Consider the following 22322-nt stretch of genomic DNA (forward strand, 5'->3'; position numbering starts at 1 on the left):
GTGTAGAGTAAAAAAAATATCAAATATCATACATCAGTATAATTAGTTCAGTAACTTAATATCTTCCGTAACTACGGCCACCACCAATGGAACCTCTCTGACCAATGAAAGAGCCACCACCGATGGAGCCACCACCAATGGGTCCACCGAAGCCACCACCGACGGAGCCACGACCAATGGATCCACCGAAGGAGCCACCACCGACGGAGCCACCAAGGCCCCTGGAGCCATAACCGCCACCAATAGTTGATGAACCAACGAAGCCACCAATGGCCCGAACGATATTGACACCGCGACCACCAGAGCCATAGTAGGAACCACCATGACCTCCTGAAGAGATCACAGGTGATCCAATGAACTCATGGGAGTCGAATCCGATACCACCAGAGATGCCTCTGTTACCTCCGTGTGAGATAAATCCGCCTCTAGTGCCATGATGGTAGGAACCACCTGCCATGCACGATCCAACCAGGAGGGCGGCGCTCACCGTGATCACTAGCAGCTTCTGTGGACAGAAATATTATATAATGTATTAAGTCATTATACTCACACATATATTAATTATATTTGTTTCAATTTTATTTTCATGTAATGGAGGCATTACCATGTACTGTAATCATATGTGATTCATGAGTGCAACTAACAGAAGTCTTACCATGGTATCAGTTGATGGTAGTCTGGATGTGGACTGCTGCTGTACAGGTGTCGACGCCTTTTATACTGCCCGTCTTGCTTCCTCCTCACCCCTGCCCTCTCTCGACACAAGGTCAACAATGTGTTGGTCCTTTTTCTGATATGCACACAAAAACAGTTGCAGATACCTTCCTAAGCCTCACTGATAAAGACATTACTAGTACTACTACTATTACTACTACTACTACTACTACTACTACTACTTCTTTTTTTTTATGTGGCCTCCAGCCTCCCCCAATAGCCACACCTTCGCCACCATTTATTTACCTTAATATTAAATATCCTAATACATAAGCAACTATCCTATCTGTGTTAAATTAGTTGAGCCGCAGATCGATGCGGCATTCGGTGACTGTAGCCTCATAGTCGATATCTGCAGCAGTTGACGGAGTAGGGGCAGAAGCTCTCGTTCCCCTGAGGCAGAGCAAAGCCGACCGAAGGAGAGAGAAGGACAGTCGACATCTCATCCAGGCTGTGACATAACTTCTGGGCTGCTGCTTCTGTTCGGAGATCAGCTCCGCGAGTCTGGCGTAGAAACATCTTGCGCTTGGGCCCATCCCACCAGAGGTTGTGAACACTAGCGGAGTGAAGCTGCCTTGATCGACATTTTGAATTCTCTCCCCATATGCCCTTCTCTTGTCGTTCTCGTTCCTCCTATGTGCAGCATCGAGAGCTAGGTTACGGTGACAAACGGCCATGGGATCAAAAATCCTGATGTCGAAGAAGGCTCGCTGTCCCCGCGTCCAGAATCCTCGAGCACTGACGTCCACACGGGCTTCGTTAGATGTGTTTGAAGTCCTGTGTTGGAGGATCTCGCCATCCAGTGGAAGGAGGGTCGGTTCTACCATGACGTCCCGGCAGGTTTCCTTCAACATATTTGCTGTGAGATCCCTTACCTCGCATGCCTCATGCATATGAAGCCCCCCTTCTTGCAAACCATGCCATCGCCATCATAGGAATAGCCACACACGCATTGGGAGGGCAAACCATCTACTGGCCAACCGTACCTTAGAGCAATGGCATCTGTAAATTCTTGTTTGTTAAGGCTGAAACCATTTGCCCTTATCGGTAACGTAGTTAACCAGTTCGAGGCGCCCACCTCCTGCGCTATAGCTACTTTTTTTGTCAAATTTTCTGGAACCTGCAGCAATAGTTGCTGCAACATGTCATTTTGGCAGTGCTGCCGATCTGTTGTACGGATCTACGGATCTTATTAACTGCTGGTGTCCACTTCCCCTGTTGCATTCTGGCTATTATGTGGTCAGTGAGGGCTGCCGTGAGCTTAAGTGAATTTTGATGTTCAGAGTCAGCAATCTCCTCTGGATTAGTTAGTCCCATCCCTCCCAGTCTTGGTGGAAGTGCAAGAAGTGTTCTTTCTACTGGGGTTAAGTCGTGGTGTTTCACTAGTTTGGGAATGAACTTGACACTGATTGCTTCTTCCAAAGGGTGGAGGAGGGGTCGGATCTCAGGGATGGTACGCATCAGGTAGTTCCAACGATGCTTGACTCCATGTGTGAATGCTGCAAAGGCCGCATGTGGCTCTGTGTTAGCAATCTCCGATAGAGCATGGATTTCGCTAACCCACTCGTTCACCTTTCCCCCTACGTACTGGGTCTTGAAGTCCGTAGTGCCAATTACTGCGCCTAGATGTCTTTGGCCGTCCTTAGTTATTTTGACCTCACTTTCGCCGAAAACCTCCACAGCCCGATCATAATGATCTGGCTTCACGATGAGGAAGGATTTGCTGGCGTTTGGGTGGTACCCTATTTGTGGACCTCGCGATGTTACCAGGTCCCACCACTTTTTGATGTCCTCCACTTTTCCTGCTCCTGTGAGGTCATCAGCATATGCCACTTGTTTGACCCCAGTTGTTTCATACTTTATTTCTTGTTGGAGCACTGATAGGCCTATTGCATACATTGCCATTGCAACGGGGTCTCCCTGTGTTGTTCCCTCGGTCGACTGTAGGATGGTATCACCTCGTAGAGCCTTGTTGTTTACTACGTAGAGGTCTGAAGGATTCCTATACGAATTTTCAACATACATCGCTACACATAAGTAGGGAAAATTACTACCATGGCAAATAATATTGTACCATCCTATTTTAGTCTTACCAACTGGGTCAGGTCAGTGTTTGCCGATTAGCAATCACTTCTACACTTCTATGTAATTATCTTTCTTGGACACTTCTGACTGACCATAAACGACCATATACTTCATATTTATAGATATGAATGTAGAATTTCATGAAAACCTAACCTGACCTAATATAACCCCATAAAACCCATCCTACTCTAATTTTCATTAAATTGTTGCAATAAAAATAAAGTTTTTCCTATATGGTAAAATTTTTGTGCTTCTAATTGAGTATAAGCATATTTTTATATGTATTTTCGTGGTTAAAACTCCAGACGCTAACACAAGGGTTTCAACATAATTTAAACCAAGGAAAAGTCTGCAAGGAAAGGTCTGTGCATTTTGAATTGGAATTTTTCTTCCCTAATTTTTCTTTTATGGGTTTCTCACATTATTAGGGAGAGAGGTCCCAAGACACCATATACAATTTAATAAGAGTAGAGAAGACATCAGTTATGGTGGCCGTGTAGTGTTCCACCATCAACTGGTGTATGAGCTGTCCTTTACTCAGAATTGTGTCAAGGAATTCGTTGTAAATCTGTATATTCATTCTTAACTTTCTCACCTGTTTATCAATTATCCCACAACATGTTATCCTCCCCCCTCATATTCTATTACCAATATTTCTTACCTCTAGTAACGTCATACTGATCCTATAATTCTTGCCTAATATATAGTTACGTATGATTTATTCTTTCTTTATATTTATTTGGTAATGTTGCAGTACTGTTATTACCTAATACTGTTTTATTGTATTTATATATCCCTCTGGTTTCATTCACTGTGCTTATATAACCCAATTTCTATTCAGCACTACGTACACGTGACATTTCCCTCCAATAATGTTACAGCTTAATTTTTTTTATCCGTATAAGCAAATCACCTGGTTGGAAAGTCCCAGATATGGTCAACTCATTCTGCCCTTGGAAAATCATTTTTTCCTCTCATGACCTTAATATTTCCCATGAGAAATACTGATGGTGCTTTCGGAAAAGATACGTTTTATAGTATTCCCAGTGTATTTATTCCCTCTCTGTAGTAGTGATAATAAAACCAAGTTTTTTGCTGACAATTGGTTGTCAAACTATGGGATCTCAGTACCTTACAGGTAGCAGGTAGTAGGCACCTACCAAACAGGGAGGTACTACCGCCTGGGAAGATATTGGAAGCATAATGTGTTGTCTAATGGTAGACCCTGCTGCCATATGTGACCAAGTCCCAGGTTGATGATCTGACTTTCTGCCTCATTTACACACAATTGCAACTTTGCCTATTAATATTTGTGTTATTATCCCTTCATTAATTACATGACTAAAGTATCTCATTTTATTTTTCTGTTCATTTAAACTGGTTCTCTTGAAGATTTTGCTAACCTTAGTACTTCTTCACTTGTTTTCCGGACAGTGTAGCTTATTCTAAGCATTCGCCTGCCTGTAACATCACATTTGAAAGTCCTCCAACCTCTTTCTGGTGTCTGCTGAAAGTGTCCACGCTTCTGACTCATACAATAGTCCTTGCCATATAAAGCATTTCAGCAGCAGGTCTTTTAGATTATTAAATTATTATTTTTTGCTTGACTTATTCTTGTTTTGATTTCTTCCGTACATCTACCATCACAGCTAATGTTACTTCCCAAATACCAAAAAAAAATAAAAAATACGCGTGTTTATGTTCCCTGTTGCCTGCCATAATTTTTATTTTAGGATTTATTTCCAATTTGAAAACAACTATTTCGTCTTTATACCATTAACTCTTAAACCATATATTACACATTTTTCCAGCAATCTGTTGACGAGATTTTGTAATGCCTCTTCACTGTCTGTGATAAGACCAGTATCATCTGCATGGTGTTTGTTTGATATTACTTTACCATTAACTTTTAGTCCTTCATTAACACTTATAACTCTTCTCGTTAAGAATTCTGAATATATATTATACAATGTTGGTGAAAGAACACAGCCTTGTCTTATTCCTTGTCTAACAGTTAACCAATTAGTAAATTCATTGTTTGCTAACACTGTAACTTCGTGTTGCCAGTAAGGATTCTTTAAAAATCTAACTTTCTCTTCCTTAATGCATATTTTTTTCCAAGATTTCCATAAGTTTATTTTGCTTTACCTTATTAAAACCTTTTTTTCAAAATCAACAAAGCAGATGTACAAATTTCTTTGGATCTCTAAAGACCTTTCACTCAAAATTCTCAAACCACATATACAGGGCGTCCATAAATGATTACCCCGATTTAAACATGAGATCATACTGTTTTTAGTGTAATCATTTATGGACACCCCGTAGTTTCTCTAGTTCTTTTTCCTTGTCTAAATCCATTTTACTATTCAGATAACTCACTTTCTATTCTCAACTTTATTCTACTAAAAATTATGTTTAATATAACTTTGCAGGAATGACTTATTAGGTAATAATGCAAATATTTATTTTTTTAAATCACTGGGAAGGTCTACTTTGAAGTATATAGAATTACATATTATAGTCAACATTTTATCCCTTCCTTGCCCATTTGTTTGATAAATTCTGCTGGGAGGATCTTATTGTTCCTGCCTTTAATTGTCCTACCCCATTCATTTCCATTTTCTCTGGTTCGTTTGTTTAAATTTTCTGTACATTTCCCTATAATTATACCTTCTGTCATCATCTTCAATTTATTTGCATTTCCTTTCTAGATCATCTTGTCTGCATTCCCTTTGAATTTCTTTGTTAATTTTTATTTAAGCCTCCCTTCGTTATCTTAATTAATTTTTCATCCACTTACTTTTAGTCTCATTCCTCCTATGTCCTTTAAGTTTTTCCCCAGTCTCTAACATTAATTATTTGTAATATTTAAATTGTTGTCTTGGTCCTTGTTCATCAAAGTTCATCTTCTAGCAATACTGAAAATCGATTTGTTTTCAATTTCATATTCTGCCCCTGCCTCTGTTTTGAGTTAACCTAAATCATATTTAATTTTGTCCATAGTTTTCGTTTAATTTTTTTTAAAGTCTTAGCCTCAATAAACTCATTACTGGGACGTGGTCTGACCCACAACCTGCCCCTGGATAGGTCTTGGTTCGGGTTATTGAATTTCTGAAACTTTCCTGAAATAAACTGTAATTAATTTGATTCCTGCCTATGTTGTTTACTCTGTCCTGGGGCGAGACACAAGTTTACTACAAGAAAGTATATAATTTCTACATAAATCTACGCCTCTCAGCGGGTACATCCACACACCCAACGATTCCCTATCATATAGGAGAGGCATTATCATGTATTTTATTCATATGACTTTCATGTCCGAAGCACCAGAAGTCTTACCATGGTATCAGGTGAAGACGCCTTGCATGCTATCTGCTTCGCCTCTCTTATCACTACCCTCACCCATCATAACATCCGCTTGTTGACGGTACGCACCCAAATATACGCGAAGATACACATTAACACAGATACTCGTTTACTTTCTCTTCTTGACAGATGTTGAATGTAGAACAACACTGCTCCTAATAAGTGATGAGGTACCCACACCTGTTAATAATATTGGTAGCTCCTTGTGGTCGGGTAAGGAAGATTAAATAAAAAACCTGACGACGTCATGATGGAACAACCTTTCATAGACACAGTCAAGTTGAATAATATTATTTCATATACTACTGAGTGCTTGTAAGCTAAGTGTCCACTTTAAGTGATCACGCAAAGTTTATATAGTTTATTTTTTCCAAAGAGACAAACCAGCGTGTGTATGTGTGTATATCTTAGTTTATCTGTAATTATGTAACTTCACTGTATACAGTTTCTATCCCCCTTTAACCCCGTAACACACCCACACCTGTTTTAGTGTCAGTGCATCCCAGGAAGAAGACTCCTGCTTTGGTCTGCTCACTCTGGCCTTGGCGACTCAACTTTTCCTCCTACGAAACCTGTTTATTTCTCTGATGTTTTATTTAAAAAAAATATCTTTTATGTTTTATGTATATTCCAGGTTTTGTTTCTTTATGTGAATAATATTAATTCTCTCACACTTTTTATGGATGATTGTCTAATACTTTATATGAGCCAACGAACTGTTTTGTGACCAAGGAATAATCTCTAAATATTGTTAAATTCCCTTAAAAATAATGCACATATCTTGCAAGTGACTCTATATGACTTAAGACGCCCTTCCCTATCTAAACAAGATTAACGTATACTTAAGGTGAGGTTAAATAAGGTTAGTCATTTATGTTTGTCATTATATTAATTTACCCGTTAGTCCCTCGGTTGAGACCACTTCAAAACTTCTCCAAAATAAGATATATTTCATTATTGCTATGTTGTAATTATACCTAAAATGCGTGACGGTGTTACTCATTGTTTGTTTTTTCCAGCCAAAATTAAACGCAATTGTATTTCGAATAAAAATTTGAAAAAGTGCAAACAATATGAAGTGTTATTAATTTTCAGTCAAAAGTTTATGTTTAACTGAACTCACTGGTGTTGAAGGAGCTTGATACGAAGATGAATCAATAATGTCACTAATGCAGAGAAAATTATTATGTTTTAGAACTATCACGACATTGGGTAAATAAACTTTAATGTCAAAATTGAAGGCAAATGTGTTTAGGCTATATTGATGCCGAAAATGTTGGTATATCTATACGCATTTTAAGTTACATTATACGTATATGTAGATAAAAGTCATAGTATTAATTATCAATGAAATCGTGGATGCACATATATAGTATAATTACATCGTTATATATAATATACCTCATTAGTCGGGAATCGAACCCTGGACCTCTGCAAGTAAACAGGGATCGCTACCACCGCTCCACAAGGTCAAAAAAGCAATCCTAAGCTTTGTTATATTCCACACAAAGCCTGTTCAAGTGTTCATCGTGCTCGTTAAGCGCCGTGAACCTCCATTGGGATTGCCCGTGCCAACTATGTCTGCGTGCCATATGGACTGATGATATATATACTGTATATATATATATATATATATATATATATATATATATATATATATATATATATATATATATATATATATATATATATATATATATATATAATGTTATAGGTCATGGATGAAGAGGAAGTATTATATAAAGAATTATCATGATCTGTGCTGAGGAAACCTCCTTAAAGGTTTCAACAAAATGATCACACACTCATCATGACGCATTTCACTCATGGTCATCAAGAGAGAAACACTACGATGACCTTGTGTCGGGTGAGGCTAGAGGTGAGGAGGAGGAGGAATGGCTGGGTATATAAGACGTCGACACCATGGCAGTCACAGACCACATCCAGTCTATCACTACTGATACGATGGTAAGACTAGTTCAGTTGGCAATATTGCATAAATATACTGTAATAAAGTATCATTATGCCTTTCATGCATGACTAAAGTGCCAGTCATGATTGTTATAATGTAAGAGTTTGATGAATGTGTTAAGAGTCTAACATATTTATTTTTTTTCTTATCAAAAGAAGCTGCTGATGATCACCGTGAGCGCCCTCCTCCTGGTAGGGTCGTGCAGAGCAGATCGTGGCTACCACCGTGGCTCTGGAAGTAGAGGTTTCTCCCAAGGGTCCATCGGAGGCGGCTTTGGCTCCTCAGGAAGCTCCTTCCAGGGCTCTGGTAGGGGATATTCTGGTGGTCGTGGTGGTGGTGGAGCAACCATCGTCCGGGCCAATGGAGGCTTCGTTGGTTCATCAACTAGTGGTGGTGGTGGTGGTTATGGCGGCTCCTTCGGTGGCAACTCCTTGGGTGGCGGCTCCTTCGGTGGTGGCTCCCACGGTGGCAGCTCCTTCGGTGGTGGCTCCCACGGTGGCAGCTCCTTCGGTGGTGGCTCCATCGGCGGTGGCTCTTTCAGTCGCCATGGCAGAAATAGTTACGGGAAGTAGTAACTCCAGAGATAATGACACTAAATCATCTCGAAAAACAAAATTATTCATCAATACTTGTTGACCAGCAACTACAATAAAATATTAGACAAATCAGCCATACCATAATTTATTTCCCTTTTAATGTTTTAATGAAATGATGTGTGTGTGTGTGTGTGTGTGTGTGTGTGTGTGTGTGTGTGTGTGTGTGTGTGTGTGTGTGTGTGTGTGTGTGTGTGTGTGTGTGTGTGTGTGTGTGTGTGTGTGTGTGCGCATATATCAATCTAATAAATTTATGTCTTTCATTTTTTTTTCAATTGAAAAGACAAGAATATAAGTGGAGGTGAAACTTGTCTTAAGAGGAAAGAACAGTTTCAGATATAAACAACTCCTAAAACTGTAAGAAACACAGATGAAACACATTTCTCAACACATGTTGTTCCAGATATGAATCACTAGTTGTTGAAACCTTTGCTAGAAAACTGTCTTTTGTTTTCCTTGATGAAGAATCTGAAAACCTAACCTTATCCATTCAAACTAACCTTATTTTCTCAAAGTTTATCGTTGTCCATGATTATAATAATTATTGGTTTATGAAGCACAAGAGAAAGCGATTAAATTTGCTTTAAAACATTGCCAAACTCAGGTGATGATCTTCTGGAGAATATTTTATTATTTAGCTTCAGTGATAACAAGTGTTCACCGAATTGGAATAAATGATGGCTTTCACATGAACCCAGAGGATGAACTCGAGGCAGGTCAAAGATTACTCAATTTCTTATTCAGAACAACACGTAATATGTGGTTGTGCTTCTTGTTGTTGAAAGAACGCGCTAAACTCCCAATTAACATGAGGGTTGGCAAAGTTTACATACTCATGAGGTACGCAGCATCCAACTATATCCCCTGCGACTCTGCAAAGGATAAAGAACCATGAGACACAGTCGCCATGGTAGCTAAAGTTCATGATTAAGGTGACAGAATAGGGGTGTCATATTGTTCGAAGCATGAGGCATTATAGATGTTTTTGTTTTTTTATCAAACAAACATCATGGTTCTATCCGCGTTACATCCTCAGTTGTGGAAAATATAGTATGTGCCAATAATATACTGGACAAGACGTAAGTGAAGTTTTACTACTATCTATAACACGACATTGAGAAAAACATTGAATACCACTAACAGTTTCAAGATGCAGCTTAACTAGAGCACTCTCGGTAAAGTTACACTGCGACATAGCTCTACCGAGTACTTTCACAAAGTCAGTAACAGAGCTTAAATTTAAGGAGACAGTATATGTTTGATCCGTAACAATATTTGGCACACGGATTTTATAATACCGAAATAATCTATTCGGAATATTTCACTTGAAACATTCCCAAGAGTGATGAACAATCTAGGTGTTATAATACAAGCAGTGATTGGTGGGGGTCACAGTGGAAGTAGTTACTGAGAGTAAATTCTCTCTGAGGTAGTGATACAAAATGATACCGGAGTCTACCAAAGGCTTGAGATGCACATCTGATTCAATGTAGAATCTCTTCATCGATGTCCGCAGTAGTAGACAGGTCGGAGCCGAGATACCGAAAGTGGGTAACATTAGATAGGGTAGTACCGTTAAGCTGGATGGATGGTGGAGGTGTGGCTGAACCAGGGGCAGGCTGAAAGAGAATCTGAGTCTTACGTACATTCACCTCAAGGCCGAAGTGTACATACGCATCTGAGGAAGTGTTCAGGATTTCTGTAGGTCGCGTTGAACGTGAGCGACAAGGGTGAGGTCGTCTGCATACTGAAGTTCAGTTATTGAAGCTGCCGACTCCCTGGTTCCTGCCTAAAGTCGTCTTATGTTGAAAAGACCCTTCATCCGGTACTCTATGTCCATCTCGCCAGCTAAATTGGCACTGGCACGAGTAAGGAAGGCAGCCAAGAAAATGGAAAAGAGAGTTGGTGCCAGTACACATCCTTGTTTTACCCCCGTTTGGATGGGAAAAACTCAGACTGGGTGCCACTGTGCAGCACACTGGCGTTCATGCCATCGTGGAGTTGCCTCACAATGGCGATTATTTTTGGTACACACACACACACACACACACACACACACACACACACACACACACACACACACACACACACACACACACACACACACACACACACACACACACACACACACCCACATTTACATGATATATAATATGTTTGGTGAGACTTGAAAATGATAAAAAATCCTAAGGAATCATTACTGATATACTGTATAGCACTCCCATGAGTTTTATGCTCCGTTAATCAAGTCTTTGAATGCCAGTCTTGATTGTTTGAATGACTGAGGACAATTTTCACCAATATTTTACGACAAAATTAATACAGCCCATACACCACACTACTGTCAACGACGTATACAGCATCGATGTAACTGATCACCACGAGTCATATTAGGCACTACAGATAGATTTCTACGTATGTAATACAGCATTCTATTACGTAGGTTGAAATAACACTGGAGAGCACTACCAAGGTAATGAATGAGACCATATCAGGCTTACGATAGAAATATTACCTATCTACTGCTTAAAGGCTGGTGGCAGGTCACACAGAACAAACAGACCCTCCTGCGTCGTATGAGAGGTCACTTTTGTATATATATATACCGTAATGCACGTTATTCATGAAGAGGGGGATAGGCAATGTGGAGTGGGGCTATGAAGAAACTTAGAATGAGTCTGACTTTAACTTAGGTTTTGCATAGAGGTTATGAAAGGGTTTTCGTTTTTCAGAATAAACATTTTAGATTTTCTGTTTATTCTAAAGAGTTTTGAATTATTTTGGACACACTGTATATATATATATATATATATATATATATATATATATATATATATATATATATATATATATATATATATATATATATATATATATATATATATATATATATATATATATATATATATAAGCTTATTGCAGTTTGTTTCATCGCATATTCATATAATTATATACTGTACTGTAACTCTTATTAACGCTCTGAGTCTATACGTAAAAAAAAACTCACGATTCATCGTCGCGAAGTTCACGGACAACAACAGAAACGAAAGTCGACCTCGCAGCAGCATGAATGGCCCCAGAGTGGCGCTACTGTACAGTATATAAGACGCTTCACCAGTCTGTTTCACTAGGTTAACTCTTCTGTACCCGCCATGGTTAGTCTCTCTACTGGTGTAATATTCTTTGACTTAAAGAATATTCTCATAGCAGTCGTCTTTTTTTACGCTGTTCTTTGAGTTTCCTTTACATGATTTTTTTCATTTAGAATTTCAATCATAATAATGTAACAAAGTGTCCACTGCTCGCATGTGGCTAAATTACTGTTATGTTCTTTATCTCTGGGCTCATATGGCTGATACCTTATCTTGCTATTGCATACCTTTAATTAAACTTTACAACTGTGTTAAATGTGATAGTGTAAGTGTTTCTTGTGTTTTATATGTTTATATTTTTTGTTTGGCAGAAGCTGCTGCTGATCACCGTGAGTGCTGCTGCCCTCCTGTTGGGGTCCTGTAGAGGAGACGGAGGCCACCATGGAGGTGGCTCTTCAGGTGGATTCAACACTTTCTCCAGAGGAGGAGGTTTAGGAGGATTTTCCGGTGGAGGAATCTCCAGTGGACGCTATGGAGGAAGTTTAGGTCGAGGATTTGGGGGTCAGGGTGGTCTCGGCGGCGGCTCTATCATCCACGCACAGTCTAGCTTCCCCAGCGGAGGTAGAGGTTTCTCCAGTGGAGCTGGCTTCTACGGCGGTGGCTCACACAGAGGTTTCTCCAGTGGAGGTAGCAGCTTCGGTGGTGGTTCACACGGTTTCTCCAGTGGAGGCAATGGCTTCGGCTCCTTCGGCGGCAGTCTCGGAGGATCCCACGGAGGTCGTGGTGGTGCGTCCTCCGGGAGATTCGTTGGATCCTCAATTGGTGGTAGAAACTTTGGTAGCCGTTCTTATGGCTATGGAAAATAAGCGATGTTTACCTAAGAAAGTTAAGAACTACCAAAATAAAAACAGGATGGCTGCCAAAATTACATGAAATCATTTTATAAATTCCTGGTATGTCGACCATGAATAAATCTTTAACTGAAACTAATGGATGATTTGTTACCCCAAGTTATACAATTGTTCTTTATGGTGTTTCTAAAACACTTTTTTCTATGAGTGAACAAGTACAAGTTACCCGAGTTCCACTTGATGTAAGTAACAACCAAATTTTATCCAAATTGGTCAATATTTAGGGAGTTGCACAATATGTAAGCTTTTCTACCGATGCCTACTGTAAAATGGCCAAATTACACCCATTTCCCTCATTGGTAACCGAAGAGGATACTGAAGAACTTCTGGGAGTTTCTGCTACTACTGACGGCACTGGGGAACAGGTAACTGTAACTGTCATGAAGGGAGTCAGAGGAGGTGGAGTGGAACCAAGAACTAGTGGCATGGGATTCGATACAACAGCACCGAATACTGGGATGATACAGAGCGTCTGTATTCGATTTGAGGAAAAGCTAGGGAGGCCGCTGCTTTGGCAATTCTTAAAGATTCCTTCAACCTTAGCTATGGAGCTTCGTCAGGACCTGATATTAGCCTCTTCAAAGAGTAAAAAAAAATCACTGGCCATTAATTGATCAGTCCAAGTACGACAATGCCGAACAAGATCCCAGCCTTGTTGAACTATTTGTTTCTGATCAATATTTTAAACTCAAAAGAGGACGATGATGTCATTCCTCAGCAATGTCCTTCAGAACGGAAATCATCCCCGTGAGAATTATGAGGAGCTTTTGATACTCTGCTACATTTTCATTAGGGGGACTTTTCCTAAAGTATCTTTTCGGCCATCTGGTCTGTGAAAGTCAAAGGGAGAGACATTGATGTTGATGAGTTTCCCTTCCACCCTCTTTAATCCCTTTTTAGGCTTTGAATGACTCTGGTTTTGCACCATGGCTCGCTTCGGAAGCCTGTTCGGAAAGATACCAGAGATGCCATTTGATTGATCTCTCGACTACTGCAACAAATGTCCCAATCAGGATATTCTTGGAAATATCGAAAGAAATCTAAGTAAGTCTTTGGAGCCCACTGTGAACGATGGTGAATTTCTGTGTTGTTCTGAATAAGAAATTGAGTAATCTTTGACCTGCCTCGAGTTCATCCTCTGGGTTCATGTGAAAGCCATCATTTATTCCAATTCGGTGAACACTTGTTATCACTGAAGCTAAATAATAAAATATTCTCCAGAAGATCATCACCTGAGTTTGGCATTGTTTTAAAGCAAATTTAATCGCTTTCTCTTGTGCTTCATAAACCAATAATTATTATAATCATGGACAACGATAAACTTTGAGCAAATAAGGTTAGTTTGAATGGATAAGGTTAGGTTTTCAGATTCTTCATCAAGGAAAACAAAAGACAGTTTTCTAGCAAAGGTTTCAACAACTAGTGATTCATATCTGGAACAACATGTGTTGAGAAATGTGTTTCATCTGTGTTTCTTACAGTTTTAGGAGTTGTTTATATCTGAAACTGTTATGTCCTCTTAAGACAAGTTTCACCTCCACTTATATTCTTGTCTTTTCAATTGAAAAAAAAATGAAAGACATAAATTTATTAGATTGATATATGCGCGCACACACACACACATACACACACACATACACACACACACACACACACACACACACACACACACACACACACACACACACACACACACATACACACACACACACACACACACATACACACACACACACACACACACACACACACACATACACACACACACACACACACACACACACACACACACATACACACACACACACACACACACACACACACACACACACACACACACACACACACACACACACACACACATCATTTCATTAAAACATTAAAAGGGAAATAAATTATGGTATGGCTTGTTTGTCTAATATTTTATTATAGTTGCTGGTCAACAAGTATTGATGAATAATTTTGTTTTTCGAGATGATTTAGTGTCATTATCTCTGGAGTTACTACTTCCCGTAACTATTTCTGCCATGGCGACTGAAAGAGCCACCGCCGATGGAGCCACCACCGAAGGAGCTGCCACCGTGGGAGCCACCACCGAAGGAGCTGCCACCGTGGGAGCCACCACCGAAGGAGCCGCCACCCAAGGAGTTGCCACCGAAGGAGCCGCCATAACCACCACCACCACCACCACCACCAGTTGATGAACCAACGAAGCCTCCATTGGCCCGGACGATGGTTGCTCCACCACCACCACGACCACCAGAATATCCCCTACCAGAGCCCTGGAAGGAGCTTCCTGAGGAGCCAAAGCCGCCTCCGATGGACCCTTGGGAGAAACCTCTACTTCCAGAGCCACGGTGGTAGCCACGATCTGCTCTGCACGACCCTACCAGGAGGAGGGCGCTCACGGTGATCATCAGCAGCTTCTTTTGATAAGAAAAAAATAAATATGTTAGACTCTTAACACATTCATCAAACTCTTACATTATAACAATCATGACTGGCACTTTAGAGTCATGCATGAAAGGCATTATGATACTTTATTACAGTATATTTATGCAATATTGCCAACTGAACTAGTCTTACCATCGTATCAGTAGTGATTGACTGGATGTGGTCTGTGACTGCCATGGTGTCGACGTCTTATATACCCAGCCATTCCTCCTCCTCCTCACCTCCAGCCTCACCCGACACAAGGTCATCGTAGTGTTTCTCTCTTGATGACCATGAGTGAAATGCGTCATGATGAGTGTGTGATCATTTTGTTGAAACCTTTAAGGAGGTTTCCTCAGCACAGATCATGATAATTCTTTATATAATACTTCCTCTTCATCCATGACCTATAACATTATATATATATATATATATATATATATATATATATATATATATCATCAGTCCATATGGCACGCAGACATAGTTGGCACGGGCAATCCCAATGGAGGTTCACGGTGCTTAACGAGCACGATGAACACTTGAACAGGCTTTGTGTGGAATATAACAAAGCTTAGGATTGCTTTTTTGACCTTGTGGAGCGGTGGTAGCGATCCCTGTTTACATGCAGAGGTCTAGGGTTCGATTCCCGACTAGTAAGGTATATTATATATAACGATGTAATTATACTATATATGTGCATCCACGATTTCATTGATAATAATTAATACTCTGACTTTTATCTACATATATGTATAATGTGACTTAAAATGCGTATAGATATAACAACATTTTCGGCATCAATATAGCCTAAACACATTTGCCTTCAATTTTGACATTAAAGTTTATTTACCCAACGTAGTGATAGTTCTAAAACATAATAATTTTCTCTGCATTAGTGACATTATTGATTCATCTTCGTATCAAGCTCCTTCAACACCAGTGAGTTCAGTTAAATATAAACTTTTGACTGAAAATTAATAACACTTCATATTGTTTGCACTTTTTCAAATTTATATTCGAAATATAATTGCATTTAATTTTGGCTGGAAAAAAACAAACAATGAGTAACACCGTCACGCATTTTAGGTATAATTACAACATAGCAATAATGAAATATATCTTATTTTGGAGAAGTTTTGAAGTGGTCTCTACCGAGGGACTAACGGGTAAATTAATATAATGACAAACATAAATGACTAACCTTATTTAACCTCACCTTAAGTATACGTTAATCTTGTTTAGATAGGGAAGGGCGTCTTAAGTCATATAGAGTCACTTGCAAGATATGTGCATTATTTTTAAGGGAATTTAACAATATTTAGAGATTATTCCTTGGTCACAAAACAGTTCGTTGGCTCATATAAAGTATTAGACAATCATTCATAAAAAGTGTGAGAGAATTAATATTATTCACATAAAGAAACAAAACCTGGAATATACATAAAACACAAAGATTTTTTTTTTTAAATAAAACATCAGAGAAATAAACAGGTTTCGTAGGAGGAAAAGTTGAGTCGCCAAGGCCAGAGTGAGCAGACCAAAGCAGGAGTCTTCTTCCTGGGATGCACTGACACTAAAACAGGTGTGGGTGTGTTACGGGGTTAAAGGGGGATAGAAACTGTATTAAATGGTTGTTATACAGTGAAGTTACATGATTACAGATAAACTAAGATTTACACTCGCTGTTTTGTCTCTTTGGAAAAAATGAACTATATAAACTTTGCGTCATCACTTAAAGTGGACACTTAGCTTACAAGCACTCAGTAGTATATGAAATAATATTATTCAGCTTGACTGTGTCTATGGAAGGTTGTTCCATCATGACGTCGTCAGGTTTTTTATTTAATCTTCCTTACCCGACCACAAGGAGCTACCAATATTATTAACAGGTGTGGGTACCTCATCACTTATTAGGAGCAGTGTTGTTCTACATTCAACATCTGTCAAGAAGAGAAAGTAAACGAGTATCTGTGTTAATGTGTATCTTCGCGTATATTTGGGTGCGTACCGTCAACAAGCGGATGTTATGATGGGTGAGGGTAGTGATAAGAGAGGCGAAGCAGATAGCATGCAAGGCGTCTTCACCTGATACCATGGTAAGACTTCTGGTGCTTCGGACATGAAAGTCATATGAATAAAATACATGATAATGCCTCTCCTATATGATAGGGAATCGTTGGGTGTGTGGATGTACTCGCTGAGAGGCGTAGATTTATGTAGAACTTATATACTTTCTTGTAGTAAACTTGGGTCTCGCCCCAGGACAGAGTAAACAACATAGGCAGGAATCAAATTAATTACAGTTTAATTCTGGAAATAATAAAAAATTCAATAACCCGAACCAAGACCTATCCAGGGGCAGGTTGTGGGTCAGACCACGTCCCAGTAATGAGTTTATTGAGGCTAAGACTTTAAAAAAAATATACGAAAACTATGGACAAAATTAAATATGATTTAGGTAAACTTAAAACAGAGGCAGGGACAGAATTTGAAATTGAAAACAAATCGATTTTCAGTATTGCTAGAGGATGACTTTGATGAACAAGGACCAGGACAACACTTTAATAATTACAAATAATTAATGTTAGAGACTAGGGAAAAACTTAAAGGACATAGGAGGAATGAGACTAAAAGTAAGTGGATGAAAAATTAATTAAGATAACGAAGGGAGGCTTAAATAAAAATTAACAAAGAAATTCGAAGGGAATACAGACAAGATGATCTAGAAAGGAAATGCCAATAAATTGAAGATGATGACAGAAGGTATAATTATAGGGAAATGTACAGAAAAATTAAACAAACGAACCAGAGAAAATGGAAATGAATGGGTTAGGACAATTAAAGGCAGGAACAATAAGATTCTGTTTGGGGCAAAAGAAATATAAGATAGATGGGCAGAGTACGTAGAAGAACTATACAATGATAAGGATAAAGTAGAGGTAAGAAATGAAAAGGAAAAAAAATCAAAATGCCAATTCCGGAAACAGAAGACATAAGTTGAGGCTGTTGGAGCAAAATAATAAATTATAAATCTTGTGGGGTTGATCACCTCCCAGCAGAATTTAGCAAACAAATGGAATCCATAGCTAAGGTTGAAGGAATCTTTAAGAATTGCCAAAGCAGCGGCCTCCCTAGCTTTTCCTCAAATCGAATACAGACGCTCTGTATGATCCCAGTATTCGGTGCTGTTGTATCGAATCCCATGCCACTAATAAGAACATAAGAACATAAGAAAATAAGGAGTCTGCAATAGGCCGGTTCGCCTGTGCATGGCAGCTCCTGTCGAGAGTTACTTCCACTCTCTATCATCCATGAATGTATCTAGCCTCCTTTGGAAACTTTCCAGAGTTCCCGCACTTACTACAAAGTTGCTAAGCTTGTTCCACTCGTCCACCACCCTATTTGTGAACCAGTTTCTTCCTATCTCCCTCCTAAACCTAAACTTATCCAACTTGAATCCGTTGCTCCGAGTCCTATCCTACTCGGATATTATAAGAACTTTATATCCCCTTTATTGATTCCTTTCACCCACTTAAATACTTCTAGCATATCTCCCCGCACTCTTCGTCTTTCTAGGGAATGCAAGTTAAGTTTCTTTAACCTATCCTGATATGGAAGGTTTCCAAGTCCCGGAATCATTTTTGTCATTCTTCGCTGCACCGACTCTAGTGAATTTATATCCATTCTATAATAGGGGCACCAGAACTGAACCGCATAATCGAGGTGCGGCCTGACTAGCGCAAGATATAGTTGCAATAAGACTTCTGCACTCTTGTTACTTACACTTCTAGATATAAAATCCAATACTCTGTTTGCCTTATTTCGAACATTAACTCACCGTTTTCTAGGCCGTAGGTCCGGGCTTACAAGTACCCCTAGGTCTCTTTCACAAGTCGACTTCTCTAGGTTGATGTTGTTAAGGCTGTATACATTATAAGTGTTTGTTCTTCCAATATTAAGTACGCTGCACTTGCTGGTGTTGAATTTCATTTGCCATTTTTCAGACCATCCCTGTAGTTTATTTAGATCCTCCTGTAATGCATTTGTGTCCTGCCCTAATTCTTGGTTCCACTCCACCTCCTCTGACTCCCTTCATGACAGTTACAGCTACCTGTTCCCCAGTGCCGTCAGTAGCAGCAGAAACTCCCAGAAGTTCTTCAGTATCCTCTTCGGTTACCAATGAGGGAAATGGGTGTAATTTGCCCATTTTACATTAGGCATCGGTATTAAAGCTTACATATTGTGCAACTCCCTAAATATTGACCAATTTGGATAAAATTTGCTTGTTAATTACATCAAGTGGAACTCGGGTAACTTGTACTTGTTCACTCATAGAAAAAAGTGTTTTAGAAACACCATAAAGAACAATTGTATAACTTGGGGTAACAAATCATCCATTAGTTTCAGTTAAAGATTTATTCATGGTCGACATACCAGGAATTTATAAAATGATTTCATGTAATTTTGGCAGCCATCCTGTTTTTATTTTGGTAGTTCTTAACTTTCTTAGGTAAACATCGCTTATTTTCCATAGCCATAAGAACGGCTACCAAAGTTTCTACCACCAATTGAGGATCCAACGAATCTCCCGGAGGACGCACCACCACGACCTCCGTGGGATCCTCCGAGACTGCCGCCGAAGGAGCCGAAGCCATTGCCTCCACTGGAGAAACCGTGTGAACCACCACCGAAGCTGCTACCTCCACTGGAGAAACCTCTGTGTGAGCCACCGCCGTAGAAGCCAGCTCCACTGGAGAAACCTCTACCTCCGCTGGGGAAGCTAGACTGTGCGTGGATGATAGAGCCGCCGCCGAGACCACCCTGACCCCCAAATCCTCGACCTAAACTTCCTCCATAGCGTCCACTGGAGATTCCTCCACCGGAAAATCCTCCTAAACCTCCTCCTCTGGAGAAAGTGTTGAATCCACCTGAAGAGCCACCTCCATGGTGGCCTCCGTCTCCTCTACAGGACCCCAACAGGAGGGCAGCAGCACTCACGGTGATCAGCAGCAGCTTCTGCCAAACAAAAAATATAAACATATAAAACACAAGAAACACTTACACTATCACATTTAACACAGTTGTAAAGTTTAATTAAAGGTATGCAATAGCAAGATAAGGTATCAGCCATATGAGCCCAGAGATAAAGAACATAACAGTAATTTAGCCACATGCGAGCAGTGGACACTTTGTTACATTATTATGATTGAAATTCTAAATGAAAAAAATCATGTAAAGGAAACTCAAAGAACAATATATATATATATATATATATATATATATATATATATATATATATATATATATATATATATATATATATATATATATATATATATATATATATATATATATATATATATATATACAGTATATAGTCTTTTTAAGGTTTTTAAGGTAAACCCTAACAGAACAGTGTAAATAAAGACGACTGCTATGAGAATATTCTTTAAGTCAAAGAATATTACACCAGTAGAGAGACTAACCATGGCGGGTACAGAAGAGTTAACCTAGTGAAACAGACTGGTGAAGCGTCTTATATACTGTACAGTAGCGCCACTCTGGGGCCATTCATGCTGCTGCGAGGTCGACTTTCGTTTCTGTTGTCCGTGAACTTCGCGACGATGAATCGTGAGTTTTTTTTTTCGTATAGACTCAGAGCGTTAATAAGAGTTACAGTACAGTATATAATTATATGAATATGTGATGAAACAAACTGCAATAAGCTTATATATATATATATCTTGATAAAATCACACGGGAAAAGGGAAACAACGGAGCACCTCAGCTTTCGTCTTTATTCAAGACATCTTCAGAGGTCAGGTCATAACGATGCCATCCAATAATCCCCAGCCTTTAAGCAGTAGATAGGTAATATTTCTATCGTAAGCCTGATATGGTCTCATTCATTACCTTGGTAGTGCTCTCCAGTGTTATTTCAACCTACGTAATAGAATGCTGTATTACATACGTAGAAATCTATCTGTAGTGCCTAATATGACTCGTGGTGATCAGTTACATCGATGCTGTATACGTCGTTGACAGTAGTGTGGTGTATGGGCTGTATTAATTTTTTCGTAAAATATTGGTGAAAATTGTCCTCAGTCATTCAAACAATCAAGACTGACATTCAAAGACTTGAATGGCGGAGCATAAAACTCATGGAAGTGTTACTCAATGCACAAAGGCAGAACATACCATGCAGAAAACTCAGATCAAACAACAATGACCCTAAATGGATAATTAATTATTTAATGAATATTATTGGAAAAAGGAAGGCTATAGGTAGAAGAATATATCGTGGTGAAGTTTACCTCCGAGATTATTATTCTCCTACCTATAGCCTTTCTTTGTCCAATATTATTCTTTAAATAATTATTTATCTATTTGGGGTCATTGTTGTTTGATCTAAGTTTTCTGTATGGTTTGTTCTGCCTTTGTGCATTAGGTAACTCATTATTTAAATTGTTGTGGAACTCGTCAACCTCAGATCTCGTGATCAGGGCATCCTTAACCGTCAGGTCTCCAGGTAAGGTGAGCTCGCCCTGTGTGGGTACATTGTGTGAGGTCATGTAATTCACCCCCAAGCGTGATACCCTGCTCTCAGCTGCCCCTTCAAAGTATCAAAGTTTGCCAGTAGGGTTAAGACCGAGATAAGAAAAGCAAAGAGGAATAATGAACTGAAGGTAGAAAGGGAGGTGAAGTTAAACCGCACGGGATTCTATCAAATGTATCAAACTAAAACACGAGAAAAGATTGGACCAATGCAGTCAGGTACCGGCGACCTAACTGATAACGACGGAGAAATGAGCAATAATCTGAATAAATATTTTTTCAACAGTTTTCACCACCGAAAATTTTAACATGATACCCGAGGCAACGACTGTATACAGAGATAGTGAAGAAAATAAATTAAGCGAGATAGTAGTGACTAGTAACGATGTTAGTAAGCAATTAGACAAACTAAAGCCTAATATGTCACCAGGTCCCAATGAGATACTTGCCAGAATATTAAGGGAATGTAAGGAAGAGTTTAGTATGCCCTTAGAAAAGTCGTTTATCATGTCCTTAAAAACGGGTGTAGTACCAGAATCCTGGAGGATAGCGAAAGTAATGCTCATTTTCAAGAAGGGATATAGATCACTATCCTCTA

General features: G+C 39.3%; 5 protein-coding genes across 5 annotated transcripts in view; 2 read left to right on the forward strand and 3 right to left on the reverse strand.

The window, feature by feature from the left end:
- LOC121876948 (keratin, type I cytoskeletal 10-like) overlaps positions 1-699 on the reverse strand; it is a 730-nt gene extending 31 nt beyond the window's left edge. The window contains exons 1-2 of the mRNA XM_042382530.1: positions 656-699; positions 1-505 (exon numbers count right to left, since the gene is read on the reverse strand). The exon at positions 1-505 is cut by the window's left edge and continues 31 nt beyond it. Of these exons, the coding sequence (XP_042238464.1) occupies positions 56-505; positions 656-658 (453 nt within the window). The 5' untranslated portion in view covers positions 659-699 and the 3' untranslated portion in view covers positions 1-55. The remainder of the gene's footprint in view (positions 506-655) is intronic.
- A 7327-nt stretch (positions 700-8026) lies between these two features.
- On the forward strand, positions 8027-8807 carry LOC121876943 (keratin, type I cytoskeletal 10-like). Its single transcript, XM_042382524.1, has 2 exons — positions 8027-8133; positions 8293-8807. Exons 1-2 carry the CDS (start codon positions 8089-8091, stop codon positions 8707-8709), a joined length of 462 nt encoding a protein of 153 aa, XP_042238458.1. The 5' UTR covers positions 8027-8088; the 3' UTR covers positions 8710-8807.
- A 3030-nt stretch (positions 8808-11837) lies between these two features.
- Positions 11838-12808, forward strand: LOC121876941 (keratin, type I cytoskeletal 10-like). The gene is made up of 2 exons (XM_042382521.1): positions 11838-11885; positions 12194-12808. Exons 1-2 carry the CDS (start codon positions 11883-11885, stop codon positions 12686-12688), a joined length of 498 nt encoding a protein of 165 aa, XP_042238455.1. The 5' UTR covers positions 11838-11882; the 3' UTR covers positions 12689-12808.
- A 1832-nt stretch (positions 12809-14640) lies between these two features.
- LOC121876944 (ctenidin-3-like) lies at positions 14641-15364 on the reverse strand. The gene is made up of 2 exons (XM_042382525.1): positions 15320-15364; positions 14641-15159 (listed from the first exon to the last, which is right to left on the reverse strand). Exons 1-2 carry the CDS (start codon positions 15362-15364, stop codon positions 14737-14739), a joined length of 468 nt encoding a protein of 155 aa, XP_042238459.1. The 3' UTR covers positions 14641-14736.
- Positions 15365-19570: 4206 nt separating this feature from the next.
- Positions 19571-20703, reverse strand: LOC121876942 (keratin, type I cytoskeletal 10-like). Its single transcript, XM_042382523.1, has 2 exons — positions 20656-20703; positions 19571-20185 (listed from the first exon to the last, which is right to left on the reverse strand). The coding sequence occupies exons 1-2, from the start codon at positions 20656-20658 to the stop codon at positions 19691-19693; spliced, it is 498 nt and encodes a 165-aa protein (XP_042238457.1). The 5' UTR covers positions 20659-20703; the 3' UTR covers positions 19571-19690.
- Between the last annotated feature and the right edge of the window lie 1619 nt (positions 20704-22322).

Source organism: Homarus americanus, unplaced genomic scaffold (assembly GCF_018991925.1).
Source record: "Homarus americanus isolate GMGI-L3 unplaced genomic scaffold, GMGI_Hamer_2.0 scaffold22920, whole genome shotgun sequence".
Classification (NCBI taxonomy): Eukaryota; Metazoa; Arthropoda; class Malacostraca; order Decapoda; family Nephropidae; genus Homarus; species Homarus americanus.